General features: G+C 43.0%; 1 protein-coding gene across 1 annotated transcript in view; it reads right to left on the bottom strand.

The window, feature by feature from the left end:
• Window positions 1-22962, bottom strand: part of RIMKLB (ribosomal modification protein rimK like family member B) — a 73094-nt gene that overhangs the window by 6176 nt on the left and 43956 nt on the right. The window contains exons 4-5 of the mRNA XM_034786055.1: window positions 3169-3399; window positions 1129-1215 (exon numbers count right to left, since the gene is read on the bottom strand). Of these exons, the coding sequence (XP_034641946.1) occupies window positions 1129-1215; window positions 3169-3399 (318 nt within the window). The remainder of the gene's footprint in view (window positions 1-1128; window positions 1216-3168; window positions 3400-22962) is intronic.

Genomic DNA, 22962 nt, shown 5'->3' with positions numbered 1-22962 from the left:
GAATGGTTAAATTTATTCACCATATATAACACGCAAGCCATAGTTTTCTAAAATATCATTTGCTATCTGCTCTTCTGTATTTAATTTCAAAGTATTTAGGGGGAAGCTTTTCATCTAAGAATCCATGCCACTGAAACGGCACTGAACAGAGACACCGGATTAAGTGTATTTTAAAGTACCCCTTATAAACAGGGGTTTATGCAAGTCCAGGTTGGAGAAGGAGAAGAAATTTGATAGCTGTAAACTATCTAATTGATTTTATTTAGTAGATCTAATCAGCAGAATACCATAGAGTGTCAAGTAAAATCCTGGGTCCCACATATTCCACAAATATGAAATTCACCCTTTGCTGCATAATCATGCTCCAGAATCTAAGGCTCTGGCTACATAAACTTTCATCACTAACTAAAATCAGTTTTTAAAGTTAATTTAGTTAAATTGGTGCAATCACCTGTGTGGAAACACATCAGTTTACACCGGTCTTCATTTGATAATATACTGATTTAACATTAAGATAAACGGATTTAACACTTAACATTTAAATTACAAAAATGAGGTTCTTATTCAGTTATTTGAAGCTGCTGCTGAATTTGCCCAATGTCACAGAATCAGAAATCCTGTTGTAGAATTTAGGTCCAGTTTGGTACTTATTGCCTTGCAACTATTGACAAAGCTAAGCAGAAAGAAAAAGATATTAAGGTTCACTGAACTGAGATGTAGTCTCTTAAGCCTATTTAGAAATTTCCCCTCAATTCCACTATTATTCCAAGTCCTGGAGCCTCTCTCCACAGTTGTGCCCATGCCACTCAATCAAAAGCTGTAGAAACCTTCTGCTATTCCAGTCCTGGCTCCTCACACAGCTCTGCCAATGCACCACATGCAGGATCCTTGTTATTTCTATTCTGTGCTCCTTGAACAAATTACCAGCTGTATTAAAAACTGCCTCCCAAGTTTGAAGTCTGTTCAATGCTCAGAAGCAATTCAGAAGTTGGAAGGATTTAGACAGAGAATGAAATCAAAGTCTAACCCCCAACATAAAGCCTCTTCAAATCCTTTCCCTTCACCACACATGGAACCCTGCAATGCTGGTTACCACCACACCCCTCTTCCCCACATCTCTGCACCCACCTCGGTGACCTCGTGTGTTCTTCACCACCATGGGAAACTCCAGCACCTCCGCCTCATCAATCATTTTGGCAAAGTTCTCATGACCACCTGACAAGAAGAGAACCAAGATATGTTACATGTTGCCAGTCAGATACTATCAATCTAATCTGTGACTGCTGGATACAGACTACACCCCTTCCACCTCTGATCTTGAAGACAGCAGTGTAGGCCAAAGGTTAATAGAAGGCAGGTCATTCAGAAGGGTCAGCACTTCCCTGACACTTGTCATCTATGGGACATTAACCCTTAGTAATTGGGAAAGGGTACTGTTGCCCTTATTTCATCTTCCTTCCAAATATGCCCCAATACTCCCTGGAACTCCTGATCCCTATCCATGAGGATGAACCCTATCCCCAAATTTGAATGCCCCAAACTCTATTGCTCTTTCCTGCTCCCTATTCTATCTCCATGTTTATCAACTCCCACCTACCTGGCAGGGAACCAACAGGGGGATGCTCTGGAGACACAGGTCCACCCTGGCTACATGTAGCAGGGGGACAAGATGTGATATAGAGACCCACCCCCACCCCCAAAATCCTATCCCATTCTATCTCCCCAGATTCCTAGATCTGAGTTCTTCACATCTCAGCCTGCCTCCCTAACTCCGGGACTAATGTTTCCACTCCTCTATCACACTGCATCTATAAAGCCACTAGAAGAGTAGTTTTTAAATGTTGTTTACCGGATAACAGCCTAATGATCTAAAGGTTACCTGAGCTCAAGTCACCCTTCATTCAGAGGGCTGATTGTAGTGTGGGGAACAGAAGGGAGGGGGTTAGAGGGAGAGAGAATGAGAGCCCTCAGAGGCTTGTGCAGTAAAGCAGAGAACTGAAGTCAGGGTGATGGTTTGAAAATGAGCAGCAGCTGCCATTGCCCTGGATTTTGCTGCTCATGATGGAACAGGAGCAGCTCAACATCTCCTGCTTTTCTTGGCAATGCCACCCTTTACAAGCCACCTACCACTTAAAACAGAAGAGGGAGCAACCCTGAGTACAATTTGTTATACAGACAGGGAGAGCTGTGCAGGATGGGAGATACACTCTGGTTACCCATCATGCTTCACATCCCCCTTTCTCAAAGGAACAACACACGTCTCCCCTTCCTCAACAGTTGGGAATCTCTAATGCAAGGACACAGTCACTTTTCAAATAAGTATCTGTTTTATTTATATCACATTAGTTTATGTAACAGGCGGACAGACTTTATTCATGGATCAGTTCTCCTGTCAAGGAGACTTTGTATGACAGTCCCATTACTACAGCCTGACGGTGTATCTGCACAGAGACAATAAGCTTCCCCCTTTCCTTGGCAGAAAGGGATGCTGAGAGGGAATCTTCCATTCTTAAATACATTACAGTTAAAAGCAAAGAAGTTCCCATACTAGATCGGACCACAGGTCTATTTAGCCCAGTATCCTGTCTCTGACAGTGGCCAATACCAGACACTTGAGGAAGGTGCAATAAAACCACTTGTAGACAAAGACTGAATAATCATCCCATAGGGGAAGTTATCTTCCTACTACCAGGCAGTTTTTGGTAATAAAGCATGAGGATCTGAACCCTTATACATTTTTTTCCTATCCAATATAGCTGTGGATGTTCTTGATCATATAAATTTCTAATCCTTTTTCAAATACAGCTAAATTCTTGACTTCAGTAATGCATCAAGTTCCACGCGTTATCTGTGTGTAGAGCAAGGGACACAGCTTTTTCATTTGAAGATATCAAAGTATTTTAGATAATAATCTTCACAATACCCCACATTACAGATGGGGAAAGCGGGGCACAGAGTCTAAATGATTTGCCCGTGGTGTCACAGCAAAGCCCAAAATAGAACAATCAAGCAGACCTGACTCCCAATCCCCAAGCTAGCCATCACACAACACTCCTATAGAGCAGTTACACACTGCAACCCAATAATAAGGGCCTTTCCAAACTTAACTAATGTCCCACCTGCTGTAAGTGCTTTTAGTATGCTGCCCTTTTAACCCAATGGGCTTACCATAGGAGAAGGTGTCTGGGAGAGGCACACCATGACCAGCCAGCTCCTGGAAGGTCCAGAACTTGTTGACGCAGTTGAGGATGGCTTGGGGCCGATTCATCAACCGGCAACCCATCTTCTCCAAGTGGCGAAGGACCGTGATGTCACTGTCGCTCTGGACCCAGGGCGTTGGCACACGTACAACCACCACCTGTGGATAGGCAGTAATGAGCTCCCCATTCACCCGGAGACCTACAGAAGGGAAGGAAAGGAAAGCCATTCCAATCAACTCCAAGGGCTCAAGAAGACAACAGATGGATAAACAAAGCATAGAAATAATTACAATACCAGATCACACCATCGATCCATCTGTATTCTGCATCTACAGATGTCTAGTGCCTCATGTTTAAATGGCACCCCATTACTCTTACAATGCACCTGGTCAACTGTGCCACTTTGTACACAGAGGCAAAAAATCCTTCCTGTCCCCCTTGATATATTTAAAACTACCCTGTTTCCCCGAAAATAAGACAGTGTCTTATATTAATTTTTGCTCCCAAAGATGCGCTAGGTCTTATTTTCAGGGGACGTCTTATTTTTCAATGAAGAAGAATACGGTACACATCGGTGGATGCCTTATTATCGGGGAGGTCTTATTATCGGGGGGATGCCTTATATTACAACGAGAGGCAAAACTGTAAGTAGGCCTTATTTTCGGAGGATGTCTTATTTTTGGGGAAACAGGGTAGGACTGGACAATCCTGGACTAGCCCCCAGAGTGATGAATTATTAGAGATGGGAAAATACCAAACTAATCCAAAGTCTGTGTGTCTGGAGGGATGGGGTGGGAGGGAAAGCTAGAGTGAAACAAGTTGCAGGAAAGTAAGTATGATGGGGTTGCTTTTGGAAGATGTCAAGTCTCCTGAGGAGGACCTAGCAGATGACTGTGGGTTGGGAGCCGAGAAGTCATTTTGACCATCTTGTCAGGTTAATAAAGTGAAAACTGATGGAAACCCATCACTCAGCGCAATTCACTGAGGTGATGGCACTTGCTATTGGTACCGTAATGGTTAAAGGAGGAGAGAAGAGATAGGAAGAGAGATGACAATGCACTTAGATTTCCATAAACAGTAGAAGCCAGCTGGAGCAATTCAAATCTGGTACAGTGTATTTGCTATCCCCATAGCAAAAAAGGGTATTTATTTTTAAAATAGGGGTGCCAATCCATCGTATGCAACTGCTATATCAACAGTTTGTGTTTCATTTTGCTTTTAAGGAGCACTTGAATTAATGCTTTTTCCTGGAGACAGGTCTTTTCTGCTCCTCTTCCTCTCATATCTCTCCTCCCACCTAAGATACATTTCAGACCATGCCTTTAATAGAAATGAGAAGCCACCTCTGCCCTGCAATGCATGGAGAAGGATTCCCTCCCACCTTCACATGCACACAGAACCCGTTTTTTTTTTGTTTTTTTTTTTTTGGAAAGAACAGAAAGAGCCATTCCCAATACAGATCCCTTTCCCCAATCCTCTCTCCTACTAGTGTGCTTGTGTGTGTGTGTGTGTGTGTGTGTGTGTATACACACACACACACACACACACACAGAGCGCGAGCACACAAGAGGAAGGCTGCTCTGAAAGCTCACCTCATTAGCACAGAGCACTGCCGCATTGCAGCTGACATGACTTGCGTGTTTAAGCAAGCAGGCTTCACACACCATTTTACAGTGCTTTCTCAAACAAGATTCAGAATAGCCACTGCAAAAAAACGAAGCGGGATGCAAACATCAGGGAGAGGGTTACCATCTCCTTCAACATGAAAAGGAAATCTGATTTGGTAAGCACGGAACTTTGATGTTGTCAGAGCAATTAGATAGTAGCATCCTCCATTAGACACACTCTTCCCCGCCTAAATCTCCATTCACACCCACTTTTCGTTATCCTATTTATATGCATGTATTGAGACACATGCAAGTTGAGTAACAGTTGTTAGTGGGAAGCGCTTTTTCAGCAGTAGCCGTTGTATATTTTTGTGTTGTGAACTGGAATTATGCAGTTTTCTGAAGAAAAAAACTCTGAATCCTCTTTAGCATTTTCCCTTTAAAATGGAATATGCTAAATTGAGTAGGTTTTGGATGCAGGAGTTTGCAAAAGGGATGCAGCAATCTGAAGGAGAAGTATAAACCACTTCCAATGTCCTCCTAAATATTTTGGACCAGATTTGACTGTTACAACTGGTGTAAATTCAGTCAGGCCATCAGCTCCCATGGAGTGACACTGGAATTACAATGATTTAACCAAGAGGATAATCTGGCTCTTTGTTTAGATTCAAACTGGTCTGGACACTGTTCTCTCCAGAACAAAAAGCATTTTCTCTTTTTAGAGAAGATAGTTTAAAAACAAAGAGGAAAAAGGCATTCAATGAAATGTATAATTTGAGTCACCGCTACTGACGCGCACCATAAAAATTAGCTGCAGTCTCCCAGCAACGGAGTACTGCAACGAGAGGCAGTTCCATTAAGGTAAATGGGAGAGCCAGATCCTGCCATTTTGAAAAATAAGCTTTTATTTAGCATTGGCCCTGAGATGCAGTCATTTGTAGTCAAATGAACGTCCAAGAGAACTGAATGTCCTGATGCGTCGATTTATAAATCCACTCATTAGGCTGTGGGGCATGCAGTAACATGTTTATGTATATGGCTAATTAGCTTTTCAAATAATAGATCTATACATATGATACGAAATAAAAACCAAGATACCAGAGAGCTATAGGAAGTGACTGAATGGCTTGAGAATTTGGCAAACGGTATGCAGAGTATCTCACCTCTAAGGTACTGGTACCATTCTGGCCTTTGGACAGAAATAATAAGTTACTTCCCAGGCTATTTGACATTCTATGTGAAATGAATTAGTTTCAGGCCAGCATTTAGCAGGCATCTGTCCATATACAAAAAAATCCTGAACATGATTAACCAGATGCCTTGGTGGCAGTCTCAGGATACATCTTAGACACACTACCACGGAATCAACTCTGCTGCGATCGATGCACCAGGGGTTGTTTTAGCGGGTCTAGTGAGACCCGCTAAATCGATGGCACAGCGCTCTCCAGTCAACTCCAGTACTCTACCAGGAATGAGAAGAGTAAAGTAAGTTGACGGGAGAGCATCTCCCATCGACCCAGCATGGCGCAGACACCGCAGTAAGTCGACCTAAGCTACGTTGATTCCAGCTAAGTTATTCACGTAACTGGAATAGCGTAACTTAGGTCAACTTACTGTGATAGTGTAGACATAGCCTCAGTGGAGGCCCACAAATGAATAGGTCAGGTAGACATAGCTATCCACTCATCCTCAGCCCTAGCAGGTTTAGGCACATTGGGAGGAGGGAAGCTTGTATTGACACTTCCTGTACTTCACTGGTATCCACTTGGGGCCTCTTGTCAGCAAAAATGTTCGCTTTAATGGGGGGAGCGAGGGAAGGAGCAATTCCTGTATATGTAATGATTATAAAGCACTTTGGGATTCTTTGGCACAAGGAGCTTCTAAGATTACACGAGCTTGAACAGCACCATAAAAAACAACAATCTTACATTTAAATAGGGTTTTACACTCAGTAATACAGCCATTCCTCAGCTCTCCTCTGCAAGGCAGATGTCTTCACAATAGAATGTGGCAGCTCTAACTCTACTCAGTGAATTTAATTCACTGTATCCAGATGATGCTGTAAGGAATTTTAGCAATGCACAATGTAATTACTTGAGATGGAATTTTGCCAGGATACTTTACTCTTAGGGGAAAAAAGCCCCAGAGCTTCAGTTCTCGCTCTCTCACACTCTCATATGAAGGGTGTCCCCTCAAAACAACATCTGATAACTGAGTAAGACAAGCACTCCTTGAGTCACCAACACACTCATAAGATCCAACCCTATTTCGACGGTGAGATAGATGGGAACACAGCTTCCTCTCCACAAGCTGGACTGACTGCCATTTTATGCATTTCTCTAGGAAAGAATGCTATCTCTTCACACCAGAGGGGTCTCTAGCTGTTTCACTGTGACAATCCATCCATTAACCACCTTTTCTGCAGAAAAGGCAACTGTTCCTAAGACATGAAATATTTAAAGAGGGAAGATTACATTCCAAAGTAGTATCAGAGAGGTAGCCGTGTTAGTCTGTATCCACAAAAACAACGAGTCCGGTGGCACCTAAGTTTATGCCAGAATAAATCTGTTAGTCTTTAAAGTGCCACGGGACTCCTCGTTATTCCAAAGAAGATGTATCAGTGTTTAAATGTTTCAACTTTAGCTGTACCCGCCTTCTTCCCAAGCTCAACGACTATCCTTAGTGTTTCAGCCTCACAGCCAGCTGTGTCTCTCATGCTTCTGAAGCTGCTACCCTGTTTCCCCGAAAATAAGACAGTGTCTTATATTAATTTTTGCTCCCAAAGATGCGCTAGGTCTTATTTTCAGGGGATGTCTTATTTTTCAGAAATGAAAAATGCCTTATCGGTGGATGCCTTATTATCGGGGAGGTCTTATTATCGGGGGGATGCCTTATATTACAACGAGAGGCAAAACTGTAAGTAGGCCTTATTTTCGGAGGATGTCTTATTTTTGGGGAAACAGGGTAGGTTGAGAATGCAGATAACTTTTGCACTAAGGGCATTATAGTTCACTAAAAAGGATCAAGCTATTTCAAGACACCACGTCCAGGTCTGATCACCATCTTAATTCATGCACCTTCAGAAGTATTTGATAGTGTCTGACATCTTTAAAGCTCACTATGCCCACCCTTCTCCCCCCAAATCCTTTACAAACTCTACAAGAATCACTTTACCAGTAGCTGTTCAGATGTGACACAACAACATTACACTTCCTGTCCTAAACTGTTGAGAAGAATTGTGTTTTCAGTTGAAACAGTGGAGTGAATTTTAGGGAGGCAGAAAGCTATTCAGAAAAAGGGCATAACACCCCCCATGGACTTGCAAAAATTGCCAAAAGATTTTAACAAGTTTTATATCTCATCATAACAAATACTTGACATTTATAACAAAACTTGCCAGGATATCCAAGTCTGTGGTACTCAGGAATCAAACCCAGGTTTTCTGACTCTAAGAGTTCAGTGTTTGACCACTAGAATTTTAATATAAAGTTAAACATGTAATATAATTTCTAACACACATACACAAGGAGTATTGTATGGGCATATATTTACAAATGCAGTTACATAAATCAAACATCTAGTTATGTGCAAATTCTAAACATCAACATCTCTAGGGTATAGGAAGACACAGGTAAGATACGTTTAGGGCAAGGAAGGAAAAACTTACATAATTGCTTTTTACAAAACGTTCAAATCTGCAACACAAGATTTCCTGGCTTGGTATTGCCAAACTCGCTGAATTCCTGGCCCCAAACCAACTGATAATAAAATGCCTTCCTTAAAAAAAAAAATCCATGTCATGTAAACAAGCCTGGAGGAGTCTCTGACATACACACCAAGTCAAAAGGAGCATAGTTGTGCAAGTTCCCTTTTTAGCATGCTGCAATTGATCCAGCAACACAGAACATTTGAACATCTTGGACCTTTCTTTTTACAGCTGGCTTCCAACTAGACTTTTTTCTAAATTTCATCTGTGAATGTACCAATGATGAAAGGTGCCCAAATGACAAACTGGATGATTGAAGTTCTCTATTTAACCCAGAATAGTATAGCTGTGCATGTTTCCCATACCATCCCAGCAATGGGAGTGATCATTGCCCAGGAGAGACCATCTTTGGGAGTGAGAGCAGAGTTCAGCCTCTATGACTTGTTCTATCCTTGGAGTCTTTGCTGAGATTGCCAATAAGTGCCAATGCAATGGTGTGTGTGTGGGGGGGGGGGGGGGGGGGGGGAGGGGAAGGTGTTAATTATTATGAGTATGCAGACACTTGTCCTGTTATGAACAGGACTGACTCACCGAAAAGTCATCAAAAATGCTTTAAAGTTGACGATTACAACAATAAAATAAGCACACCCAAAAATGCACCTTATATATGTGTGTATATATATATATATATATATATATTTGCCAACTTCACTGACCCAAACTAGACTTTAAGCCCATTAGATCTACAAAGCCCACAAAAGATACAGGCACACAAGCTCTTGAGTTCCATGGATAAACTCCATCTTTACTACCAGTGAAAGCATCAGAGTCAGAAAGGGCAGAAATCCTGCCTCACTCAGCGCACAGGATGGACTTGCTCTGGAGATGAATCAGGGTTATATAGTGAAGGAGGGTTTTGGCTATAGGACTTCTGCCTCATTTTTTGCAGAAGTTGGAAGGTTTGTAGTTAAAAAGGCAGGGAGAGAAAGGATGGCCTCATAGTTAAGACAGTTGAATGCTGCCCTGAAGAACTGGATTTTACTCCTGCTTTTTAGAGTTGCTATGTGAAGCCAACCAAGGCACTTAAACCAAACCTTTCACAGGTTGCCACTAATTTGAAGTGACTCAAGTGATGGAAGTTTTTTTAAAAAGGTCCACTTATGTTGTATATTTAACTGGACACAGTCAAGCACTGGGCCCTTTTTGTCAATTTTGATTAATCAATTCAGAACCACCACAGAAAGTTCCCCCCGATGACAATAATATTAAATCCAAAGATATGAGAGAGAAGAGAGATTTGTGCTTGGTAAAGTGAATAGTTCAAGCTGCAGTTCTCAAGAGTTCACAACTTGTGGTTTTTTTGTTTTTCCTCTCTCCCCTTAAGAATTGGCCAAAGAACATTTCTTGCACAGATTCCTGAGCAAACCACACAAGGCAGAGGGTGAAAAAATGTGAACTTGCTACTAGGAGCACAATGCTAACTACATATTCATTTGGGCATAAGCTTTCGTGGGTAAAAAACCCAGTTGTCCAAACATCTGAAGAAGTAGGTTTTTTACCCACGAAAGCTTATGCCCAAATAAATCTGTTAGTCTTTAAGGTGCCACCGGACTCCTCGTTGTTTTTGTGGATACAGACTAACACGGCTACCCTGATACTTGGTACGTATTAGTTAGAATTCAAGGGATCATACAAGTGTATTACTTATTTAGAAATCTTCTCTGGATTTATTTCCACCTATCTTATCCTTATACAGTCATCTTGTACTGGCTCCCTTTCCACCTTTTCCCAAAAATTTCATTCCTTACTGAGTGCTCAAGAACCTTCTCCTCTGCAGCTCCTCTCATCTGGAAAAGCCTCACTGTATCAACTCAAGAATATCGCAATTTGTTTCACTTCTCTCCTAAAGCTCTTTTCTCCCCTGCCCATGCCTTTCACACCATTTATGATGACTAATGTACACAGAAATGGGATCTTCCAAAATACTTTAATGCTGGATGATCTAGTTTGATTTCTCTTTCCATGTCAATCCACCCTTTTATTTATTAAAGCTTCAGCATGGAGCAGTGTCATTTTTAGCTCACCTTGAGCATGAGATCTCCCCCCTCTCCTTTATAAAACACTAGGCAGGCACTTCTATAATTTGAAGGCTCAAATAAAGTTAGAAATAATGCGATAAAGCGATTTTCATTAGTACGATGTCTGCTCCATTCTCCTGCTTTAAAGTAGGGGCTAGGAGAGGAGAAGGGAGAAAAATGAGACAGCAGCGGCTTCAATTACAATTTACAAGTTTATAAATTTAACTTGCTGTGAAAACCTTGACAAAAGGCCTCTTTCAGTTCGGCTTCAGCTCTGGCCAGATAGGAGAGAAGGAGCCTGGCTGCAACAATTCCATTTTCTACTCCCACCCCATTGTAGGGGCGGTTCTCTGCATCCACTCCTGTGGAAACCAAGGCACAGCAACATGCTCGTTAAAAATCCATGGGGTGGAGTGTTACGGGAATGAAAAAAGGTAACTGAGTTTGTGTTTTGTTTTTTAGCCCCTCTGAATAGGGGTTCATTTCAGGTGTGAGGAGAAATCAGATGCCAATATTCAGCACTGCATTCATACCAAGAAAATAGTTAGTTTGATAGCGGTTAGAGTTGTGCTTCTGAGCCAGGTTTCCAGCCATGGAAAAAAAAATTACCGCATATACTCAATCATAAGCCCGTTTGTTTATAAGCTGACCCTCCGAAGATGGATAAGTAAAAATGGAAAATTTGTATAACCCGTTCATAAGCCGACCCTATAATTCAGGGGTCAGCAAACTTTGGCTCCCGGGCCATCAGGATAAGCCGCTGGTGGGCTGAGATGGTTTGTTTACCTCAAGCGTACACAGGCACAGTGGTAAACCTAAGTAAACAAAGTGTCCCGGCGTGCCAGCTGCTTACCCTGACGGGCTGGGACAGCAACGTGTGGGGAAATTTTGGGGGGGGGGAGCAGGGGAGAGAAGCCGGAAGTCACGGGAGTAACCCCTGTGACCACCCCCCACATGACCCCACCCCTAGCCCGGGACCCCCACACTCTCCCCATCCCATCCCTTCCCACCTTATCGGGGGAGGGCTAGGGGAGGATGTCTCTGGCCTGGCTGGAGCTACTCTGGCAGGCTGAGCAGCGCAGCCACAGCCTGCTCCAGTGGGCCAGACCAAGCGGCACGGCCGCAACATGTTCCAGTGGGCTGGGCGGCACAGCCGCAGTGTTCTCTGGTGGGCCGGGCGGCGCGGCCACAGCCTGCTCTGGGGGGGCGGGGCCGAGCGGCACAGCTGCAGCCTGCCAGCCCCGGAGCTGCAGCCTCTTCAGAGGCTGGGGGGAGAGCAGCGTGGCCAGAAGTGGAGAGACTCTGGCCCCGCCTCTTCCCTTCTGGCTCTGCTGGCTGTGCTGCCTCTCCTTGATCCCTCTGTTGGGGGGAGGAGCTGTGTCCCACCTCTCCCTCTCTGTACCCGTTCATAAGCCGACCCCCGTCTCTGGTGCTTCCCTTTTTTACTAAAAAAAATTCGGCTTATGAACGAGTATATACGGTAAGTGATGTGATCTGGAATCAGGAGCAACCTCTGTGTGGTAAAAGGACCCAAATAAACAAATGCACAGGTTGATTTAAGTTTTTTAAAGGCATGCTGCAAGGGGAAAAAAAGTTTAATTTATAAAACACTCTCCCCTCCCTCCATCTTGTGAATTAATTCTACAGTAGCAATAAAAATGGGATTCCTAATTAAAAATATCTCCATATTAAAACAAATACACTTGTTACATTTGCAGAAAAAAAAGTTACAGTAAAATAAACAAAGGTCCTATCTACACTATCAATAGCTATAATGTTCCAGAACATATTTAAATACAGTTGGTTCTTACAGCACAGATGGGACCAAATCACGTTTAACCATGTTCCCAAACCAGTGCACCACCTTAGACTTTACAGAGCTATAACAATTAACACACATTTCTTTTAAATGTGTTTTTACATAATTTCATTTGAAACAATAACAAAACAAAGATTCAAATGCCAAATTACAAGTAACTAAGCCATTTTGGAAACCATTCCATTTTGGCTACTGCTACAAATCATTTTTTTTATGATGTATTTTAATTAGCTTCTCATAACCTGAAAATCAGAAACTAGTTACAAAAGCAACAGAATCAAAAGAGTTCTAAAGTAAGTAAGAAAGCATACAATTTCTTGACTCAGCCATGAACTCAAGTCTGCAAAAATAATGCTTTTAATATTGAGATTGATTTAAATCTGTTGAATTTAATTTTTCATTTAAGTTGAAGGTATCTACTGATCAAGATATATTTGGATTCGCTGATTATAATGAAGCCAAGGCTTTAACAGCTTACATTAATGAGTGCCTGCATGCAGAGGGAATTTTGTTTTCATGATGATATTGTGGAGAGGTTCCTGAATTTAAAAAAACATAGTATGCTTTTACAAAGCACTTTAACCAATTATTAATCATTTTGATAGATTCTTCTGGTCTACCTAATGTCCAACTAAACATCTTAACGAATGGAAGGTTTATTCTAATTAGGAGAAATATTCAAAAGCACAAATGTGATTTAGGCACCCAGCTGCCAACGAGGGTTGGACACAATTGCTTTGTGTGTCCTTGAAAATCTACCACCATTTAGAGTCTTTAGAGAGATTCCCCATTACCTTGTTATCTAGTAAGTGTCAAATAAACTTAAGAAAAGCAGTAAAAAAAAGTCCTGAAAAACTAGTATTTCCTCTCCATTTCCCAGAATTCCAGTAAAGGGGTGTTTGTAATGTTGCTGTAGCCGTGTTGGTTCCACTACAGAGGTGTATTAATGTATACTGTATGGGAGCATATTTTTAAGAAATTGTCATAATTACTTGATAGAGGCTTTATCAAAAGGACTATACTTTGAACGGAACACAGACTTGAGGTGCAGATTAATTTATTCTGACTAGTTCCATAGTTTGGGTCCTGCTGATGTTCCCAGTGCCTGATAGTGCAAGTAGTGTCCCCGGTTCCTGTGGAACATAGTTTTAAAATCCTAGAGTGTGAGGTGGTGTCAGATTGAGAGCTGGGGCTACTTCAAAAAAGGATTTTGTAGATTAGTTCTTGGATTTCTGCAAATGGGGAGCCAGTGGAGTTTGTGAAGCAAAGACAAGGCCATATCAGCCTTTCTTGTTTGTAGGCTTGCTGCTGTGTGCCACACTAACTTCAACCTTCTTGCAGCAGTCACATTCAAAACCAAGCAAAACAAGTTGGATTAGTCTAACCTGGAAGTGAAAATAAAGGCATGTATCACCTTGGTTAGGTCCTTGTCTGAACGGAAAGGGTGTAACTTCTTAGCCAGATGAAAGGGGAACAAGTCACTCCCCACTACAGAGGCAGTAAGCAAGCCTAGGAGTTAGACACAATACAGAGATATCACACCACCTCAACTATCTGTGGTCCAACTCCTGCAGTCTTTTGGTTAGGTCATATAACTGGCAAATTCCTCCAAGTATTTCCCCTCTCCACTAATGTCACCTCTATTTTCGCTGGATTGATCCCAAGCCAACTGCTCTTCGTTCTGATCTCTTTTGGGCATTGGGACATCCTGGCAATAGTAGTAGCTACATCGGTGAAGGAGGAGCTATATAGGTAAGTGCCATCTACATATTAGTGGAGCCAGTCTGGGATCTCATGAGATATGAAAGAAAAGGGAGGGAACAGTGAGGCTTAAGCAACTCCACAAGAAAGGAGTTTGGGGTCATCGTGGGATATGTCCGACAGGAATGAGCAGAACCAATGTACTGCTGCCCCACTTGGCTCCTAAATATTGTGCGTGCACTTCATCAGTGCTGAATAAACAATGTCAAAGGCTGCAAAGAGATTTAGCATTATAAGACCAGATGATTTTTTTTCACTATCCAAGGCCAGGATAAGTTTACAGATCAGCAAAAATAGAGATGACAGTGTACTGGTGCTGTGTACTGGTCCAAAAAACTTACTGTGGATCCAGGTGGCAAGTAGATGCTTTTGTAGTTTGGAAACCAACACCGCCTCAGCCAGAAGGGATTAGAGATTGGTTTAACAATTGATAAAGTTACTGAGATTAAGCACAATCTTCTTCACTACTAGGTGAACAACTGTATTTTTAAGGTGTTTGTCCTCTCTGAAGAAAGCACTGAAGAGCTCTACTATAATGGATACCAGGATCTCTAAACTGCTTATGTTTAAGAACTTCTTTCAACTGACTCTACTTCTCTCTTTTCCATTAGAATTCTGTCATTCCTTGCTAAAATGATTAATTTTTCAAATATAACTAGGAATTAAAACCACTGTTCAGACCAGCCTACACATCAATATCAAAACCATTTTGAGTACAGAAGGAACCACTATGTTGTGATCAAGTTCTTCCAGTATCTTAAGCTTTTTCGTAGGTTAGATGGGGACCTCATAACTGATTTCTGTTCAGTTTATTATCCTTTACACTAAAGTACCCTACAGTATTTTCCATCTGAAGATCTCAAAGCATTAACTAAGAAACCTTCCCACTCACATTGTAACAGGGTATTCAACACACAGAAAACCCATTCAGCAGATCTTCACCTTCTGCCCTTTCCAGACCCCTTCACAATTGAAAGCCTGATGAGCAGTAATAAATACTGAAGCAAATATAAGCAATATTCTCCTTTACAGATATGGATATTTCAAGTACCGGTTGGAGAAAGTTCTGTCAACTGGACTGACAAGCTACTCCCTAAATACTTCTCCCACTGCTGTGTCAAAGAGTCTTCAGCATTGTGGGATGAGGCTAGCGATACAAATACTGCTAATCTAAATACAAATTTTGGAAGCTCAATCCTCCTAAAGACCATTGCCCCAGTCAGTTTGTATTTCCTCACACCCTACCACAGCTATTGTTAGAAAACCAGATAGAAAAAATGTTCCCATTCCAAGTTGAAAACACCTGAAATCTGGCTGTTTAGAGGGTTTTCCCAACAGTGGGAGAAAATTAAGAAGAGATTCCAACAACAGAGAAGGGTAGGGACTTCCCGCCCACTCCAACCAGAGTGAATCCCAACCTACCCACTCACCTGTGTTCCCTGTAAGCTGCGCGGTTGGGCGGCTGCCTAGGAGAGATTCAAGTGCTGCCCAGTTGATTAGCAGAGCGCACACATCCAGCAGCATGTGTTCAGGTGCTCCTCCTCCCGCTGCTTTGCAGCCACATTGCTCCATCCTGCAGCTGCTCCCAGGTCCCTCCTGCTGGCTGTGCAGAGTAGGGGTTGGGGAGGAGGGTGCTGATGTCAGGGTGTCCCCCTCTCTCCACCCCTGTACCTCATCTCCGCAAAGCAGGGAAGAGGGGACAGCCTGGCTCAGGACTCGAGTTGCTGCGCCCAATGCACCTGAGTCAGAGACTTTTGCCAACAGTGCCACTAGGGTGATGCATGCACTCCTGTCCTACTTGTGCTCTCAGATGAAAGCATAAAAGGGGTGTGTCTGCCACCTTCCTCTCCTTTCCTCTGCACTGCTGTATGTAATAATGTCTGAAGCAGTGGGGAAGGTATGATGGTCATGGAACATATATGTGCAAACACAGTTCGAAGAACTTCAAACAATTGTCCTTACAGGTGAAGGGGCTTTGGATCATCTGAACAGAGACCGTAACACTATCTTGCCAAAGTTGGCATCGTCACGAGAGGTTACAGGATAGTGTAATGTCTGGAAAAGGTATGTCCAGACGACCACAATGCTGTTTTGCAGATATCTGCTATCACAGTATTGATCAGAAATGCTGACGTAGTGGACTAAGCCCTGGTGGAGTGAGACTATTTTAGGTGGAGGAGAGACTTTAGAAAGATCATAGCAGAGCTCATAGCAGCTGGAAATCCAAAGTGAAATTCTCTGAGCTGACATCAATTGGCCTGTAATACTCTCAGCATAGGCTACAAAAGGACCTATTGTGTGTGTTCCAAATAGAACACCAAAGCTCTACAAAAATCTAAGGTGTGAAATCCCTTCTTACACTTTGGAAAATTAACAGTTTAGTTCAGATGGAAAGTTTACACCTCCTTAGGCATGAACTTAGGATGTGGCCTAAGGGAAACACTGACGTCATGGAAGATAGTGAAAGGAGAGTCAACCAGGAGAACTTGAAGTTCTGAATCCCTCTTTGTGGAAGTGACTGTCACCAAAAACTCCATCTTCATAGACAATATAGGCAGTGGGTTATCACCATTGGTTGAAAAAGGGATCCTTTTTGAGAGGATTACGCTGATACACCATACAGGCACAGGATCAGACACAAGAGTGTAAGTGTTGAGTACACCTTTCAAGAACTGGGAAATCAGAGTGTGAGAGAAGCCATCTAGTAGTGATGTCGTGCAAATATGGAAGCCAGATACACACACACAGGACTGACTGAAAGGCCCAATGATTTCAGATAGCCCAGCACATGTCTAATCTCTGTGTGATAGAGCAATAAGTGTTGAGATTGCACCCAAAATCGACACTCTCTTCCGCTTTGCTGTGTAAGTGGCTCCAGTGGATTCTTTTCTGTTGCTCACCAAGTTGGCCTGTACAACTCGGGAGTACAATTCCTCATGAGAATTCAACCAGAGACCATCCCTGGTGTGATGTGGAGAGATTGGCAGTTGGGATTCAGAGATATCCTGGTTCTGAGACAGAAGGCCCTCAACTAGAGGTAAAGTTATCTGTGTCTGGACGGAGAGCTTATGTAGGTCCATGAACCAAACTGTCTTGGCCACATCGATGCTACAATGATTATCGTTGCTGTGTCTCTTTTCAGTTTCCTGAGTACCCTTGGAATGAGAGGAACTCAAGGGAATACATATAGAAAAGGATAGGACTAAGGGAGAAGGAAGATATCTGTCGTGACAGAGCACAGGCTGCAGTCTGCCCTGGAGCAAAATTTCCTGCACTTGTTCACATTGCTTTTGAGCAAGTCTATTACTGGGTACCCTCAATGATAGAAAACCTGAAGGAGAACATCCTTTCTGATTGACCATGTCCAGGAAATCCCTGCTGAGGGAACCTGCAATTGTCTCTCTCACTCTTGGAAGGTGGAACGCCTTTAAGGAAAGACAGTTTCTTATACATAGATTCCATAAGACGATAGCTTCCTGGCATAGCTCAGATGATCTTGCATCTCCCTATTTGTTCAGATAAAACATGGCAGTAGTGTTGTCATAAGAACTTGTATCACCTAGTTCTTGATGATAAACATCTTGCAGGTCTGACAAACAGCTTGAAGTGCCAGGAAATTTATGCGAAGTGAAACTTGATAAGGTGACCAAAGACCTTGAGCCTGAAGTTGATTGAGATGAGCCTCCCCCTCCCCCCACCTTTGGTAGATGAATTTGTTACTAGACTCAGTCAGTTCTGGGGACAGACGTGGAATTCCTTTGCACACATTCCACGGATCCAACCACCAATCTGGAGACTGAAGCACAAATCTGCATGTCCATGGATGCCTGGAAGGATGAAAAACCAAATGGAACCAGGCCTGCAGACAGCAAAGGTGAAGTCTGGCATGTGGAGTTGCATATGTGCACAAAGCCAAGTAGTCCAGAAGCTATAGGCAGGCACGTAGTGATGTTGCTGGGTTGGATTTGGGACTTTCTGAAAGAAAGGCTGTGGACTAAAACCTTTCCTTGTACGATAATGGATCATAGTGTCAAGGTCAGCTCCAATGAAGTTATGCGCTGTGTTGGTTGTAATTGTGATTTGTCCAAATTTAGTTTCAGGCTCAGATGACAGAACTGTCTGATGACAAGGATGCTGTTTGGGACTCCATTGCTTGATGCTCTGTGAACTAGCCAATTGTCCAGGTAAGGAAATATTTGAACAAACACAGCACCAGTGGGCTTCTACCACTGCCACGACGTGGTGAAGGCCCATAGGGCTGATGACAGCCTGAAGGCAAGTACTGTGTACTGGTAATGGAATGAATTAAAGATGTATCTTGACCACAGGAAGCATCGCTGCATGGAAGTATGAATCCTGCAAACTCAGGGCAGCACAACAATCTCCAATTGACAGAGAAGGGATAATGGAAGCAAGGGTGTTCATCCTGAACTTGATTTTCTTGATGAAAACTTTTGGCTTCCTTAACTCTAGATTTCCTCAGGACCAAGAAGAACTGGAAACAGAAGCCTTTCCCTTTGTGTTGGTAAGGAACTTCCTCTGTACTGTTTGATGTAATACAGTCTCACGAGATTTCCCACTGAGAAGGGATGGAGAAGGTGAGCTGGAAAAAGGCGGGGAGATGCACAGGATAATGTACCCCTCTGCACTGAGCATCCACTTGTCTGATGTGCTGTCTTCCAAAGCACAGTGGAAGAGGGACAGGCGTATTCCAAAGGGAGGAGATACGCTTAGTTTGCTGTCCTCAACTGAGCAGTCAAAATGGCTGCTTGGAGGTTGGGGTAGTCTGGTGAGAAGTGCCTGCTGGAGAGAAAGGCAGCGGGAGACATGGAGGAGGCCTTGACCTGCTGTTCGAGGAATCTTTGCATCCTCTGCTGGAAAGAGGATTTACAATAAGAGTGTGGCCTAAACAGTTTCCTCTTTGTAACTGGAATGTAAACTCCTAGTGAACAAAGTGTTGTATGGGAGTCTTGCAGGGTGCGCATAGCATCGTCGTCGGTTTTGTTGAAAAATAGCACACACCAGAGGTTCTCAAACTGTGGACCAACCTCCATTCAGGTGGTCTGCAGATAGTTCCCTCTAAAATGCGCGTCTGGGCGGCCACACATGAGAGAATGAAGGCCACCCACCTAATCAGTGGAGCCGCGCAGGTGTGGCTCCACAAATTAGATGCCCATGTGTGACACGCTGTACCTCGTGGGAACACCCTACACCCCCATGTTCATCCTTAGAATATTATTGTGTGGTATCTAATGCAAAGTTTGTCATGTTGGTGTCTTCGGAAGGCTCATGATGTACTGAGCATTGTTATGATAATATTATGGTAATCGTTGTTATAGTAATGTTATAAGTTGTAATTCATGTATATAGTTATGAGGCTGAAAATGTGTCCTCATGGCTTAAAGCAAACCCAGGCAAAAACTCTCCAGAAGTAGAGGGTCAGTTCACACCTCATCAGGGCATGTTGGGACAAACCCAGCCCAGCTCACAGGAACAAAGGACACTGGCCTAGGCAACAACAAAGGATTTGTTGGACTCTCTGAGTCACCCCCCTTCCTTTGGTCAGTTTGGAACTGTGATGAGGTAATGCTCACCTGACTCTGAACGGGGAGGAGGGGACAAAACCAAGAGGGAAGAAAGAACATGATAAAAGGGAGACACGTTTGCCATGCTCTTCCTCTCTCTCTTCCACCTACATCTACAGACACCACCACCACGAGACTGAAGCACTGATCAAAGGAGAGAGCCTGGCTGAAGGGCAATCAGCCAGTCTGTGGTGAGAAGCATCTAAATTTGTAAGGGCACTGAAAGTGTTAAGATCAGCTTAGAATGCAGTTTTCTTTTATTTCATTTGACCAAATCTGACTTATGTTTTGACTTATAATCACTTAAAATCTATCTTTGTAGTTAATAAATCTGTTTGTTTATTCTACCTGAAGCAGTGCGTTTGGTTTGAAGTGTGTCAGAGACTCCCCTTGGGATAATAAGCGAGGTACATATCAATTTCTTTGTTAAATTGATGAATTCATATAAGCTTGCTGCGTCCAGTTGGACACTGCAAGACGGAGGTTCCTAAGATTGTGTTTGGGACAGGAGATATTGGCTAATGTCATTCGGTTGCACAATCCAAGGAGCAGCTTACATGCTAGAGGCTGTGCATGAACAGCCCAAGAGTAGGGGTTCTCACAGCAGAGCACTGTAAGGCTGGCTCCCAGAGTCAAGGATTGGAGTGACCTAGCAGATCACCAGTTCGGATAACACCAGAGGGGAACGTCACACCTGGACCCTGGAGAAGACGGTGAGGTGGTGGCCTTGGGAGGAATAGAGGGTAGGTGGGAGGGGGCAGTGGGGTGATAAGAGGGGGTGGGGGGAATTTGGGACATGCAGGGCTGCGGCAGCCAGAGAAAGAGGAGACTTCCCCAGCTCCAGGGCTGCGGCCCCCCCTCCTTCCAAACCCCAATTCAGGGGCTGCCACGGCGGGGGAGAGAGGGCACATCCATCACATTAGAACACTAAGACTACTGATATTAAAATATGAGTTGTAGAACAAAAAAATTTTAATTATTAAGTTTTTAATATACCGCTTTTATCCAAAGCGCTTTACAATAGTTATCTAACAGTACAAACAACATTTGGAAAGATCATTAAGTGGTCCGCTGAGAGCCTCAGCAATTTTCAAGTGGTCCGCAAAAAAAAAGAAGTTTGAGACCCACTAGTATAGACCCTTCACAGGGTAAAGTTTCTACTGTATTTTATAGTTTCTCCAAAACACCAGAAGCCTGAAGCCAGGAAGAGTATCTCATGGAAATCATGGCTACTAAATGAGAGGCCATAACAGTGGCCTCAATAGCTGCTGGAAGAGATGTTCTGACCATGAGCTGCCCCTCTAAAAGTAGAGCCAGAAACTCTTATATTCCTCTTGCAATTTGTCAGTAAACTTAGAAACTGTACACAAATTAATACAAATATATCTAGACAAGAGAGACCAACAGTTATTCCACCATTACTCTTCACACGAGGGAGGCTAAGCCTTTTAAACACATAAATCCCATCTCTTGAATTCCCTGTTTTTGGGAGTGGCTTTAGGATGGGATTAATGCAACCACTCCTAATTTCACCATGGGTGGCGAGAAGGAACTGAGAGGAAGATGGGAGATGCCCCTTTTGTGCCCTCATTTGAGAGCACAAAGAAAGCAGGAGTGCACATGCCATTTTGTGGTACTACTGGCAAAAGTTTCTGACACAAGTGCATTGGGTGTGTGTGTATACACACACACACACACACACCGACCGACACCCTTGCAGTGGAATGTATGTGCGCACCACTCAATGCACCCAAATGTGCACTGCATATGGATTTGGGACTTGTCATAGGACACGCATCTTGGAGAAAACAGCTCTCAGGACCATGAGCTATAAATTGATTATTGGCAACTGGCAGGAATTAAGAATTTGCAACAGGAGATGAAGCAAACAGCAAAAGGACTTCAGCTTTCTCCAGCCCTGTTAAGATGTGCTTGTTTTCCCTAACAAGTTACATGATTTACACTGCAGTGCAGCAGCAGCCACACACACACACACACACACACACACAGGGTCCCCTGCCAGAACTATAAAGAAAACACAAGTGACCCCAATACTACTGATCTCAATCTGATCTGGCTGCAGGATCTTCCAACGCACACCAGGTACACAAAGGTCAGTAATTAAGAACTTGGCACAACCCCTGATTATCTTATAAAAAAAAAAAAACCCCGTCCGTAGTATTACACTTGAATACAGCTCTTCAAACTGTGATTAGAAAAAGGTTCAGAGATTATTATTACTCCACTCCAAAGACAGCAAATTAAAGTAAGCATAAGGAAAGTTCTCTGCTGTCCAAACCTCTAGTTTCCAAAAATAGTTAGTTTTGGCCTTTGAAGATATCATGTTCAAAACAGGAGGACACACTGCAGCCAGGCTTCAAGTTTGAAAATGTGGTTTTGATAAGTATCAACTTGTAGAGCTAGCTAAATTAACACTTATATATGCATTTTAAGCCTTACAAGCACCCTTACCTACCTCTTGGGGGATGGAGAAGTACTATCCCCATTTTATAGATGGGGAAACAGAAGCACTGAAAGGTCACCAATTTGACCAATGTCACACAAACAAGACAATGGGAGAATCCCAGAGATAGAAGTTCTCTGTTTACACACATCAGGTACCATAAGCTTCCCCAGCCAGCATGCCTTAGTTCTGCACAGAAGACCCCAGCTCTGCAAGAAGCTCATTTTAACATCTGATGCTTATATATTTTTCCAATGACCTCCCTTGTTTGGCAGCATTTTGGATGAAACCCACTAACTGCCAGTTTGAATGCCTCACAATGCCAAAGCTCTTGACAGTACGTACAGAAACCATGGTATTTGACTATGTTTAGCTTCAAATTCACAGTATCTGACCCACAAAGAATCCCGCCCTTGACCCAGTCCCAACAGAATTGGATATACTCACTCATGCAGTATGTGCCCACAATACTAAATATTCTTAACAAATTATGCCCCTTTCCTCCAACAGTGTTTATCAGCACATTTTATATCTTGAAAGAGTCAAGCCAGCAAAAAGAAGAGTGGCGGGGAGTATACTTTAGGAATTATTTGGAAAGGATACTAAATGAATCAGACACGAGACCACAAATCTCTGCAGAGAGATTTTACCATCCTCTTCTCCCTTATGTTTACAGATCCATGCTCACTGCATTAGCCCAGGATCCATTTTGTAAACAGAATGGTCAGTCAAGCATCTCTCC

This window comes from Trachemys scripta, chromosome 1 (assembly GCF_013100865.1).
Source record: "Trachemys scripta elegans isolate TJP31775 chromosome 1, CAS_Tse_1.0, whole genome shotgun sequence".
NCBI lineage: Eukaryota > Metazoa > Chordata > Testudines > Emydidae > Trachemys > Trachemys scripta.
The sequence above is the reverse complement of the archived record's forward strand: the minus strand, read 5'-3'. Positions and strand labels throughout refer to the sequence as shown.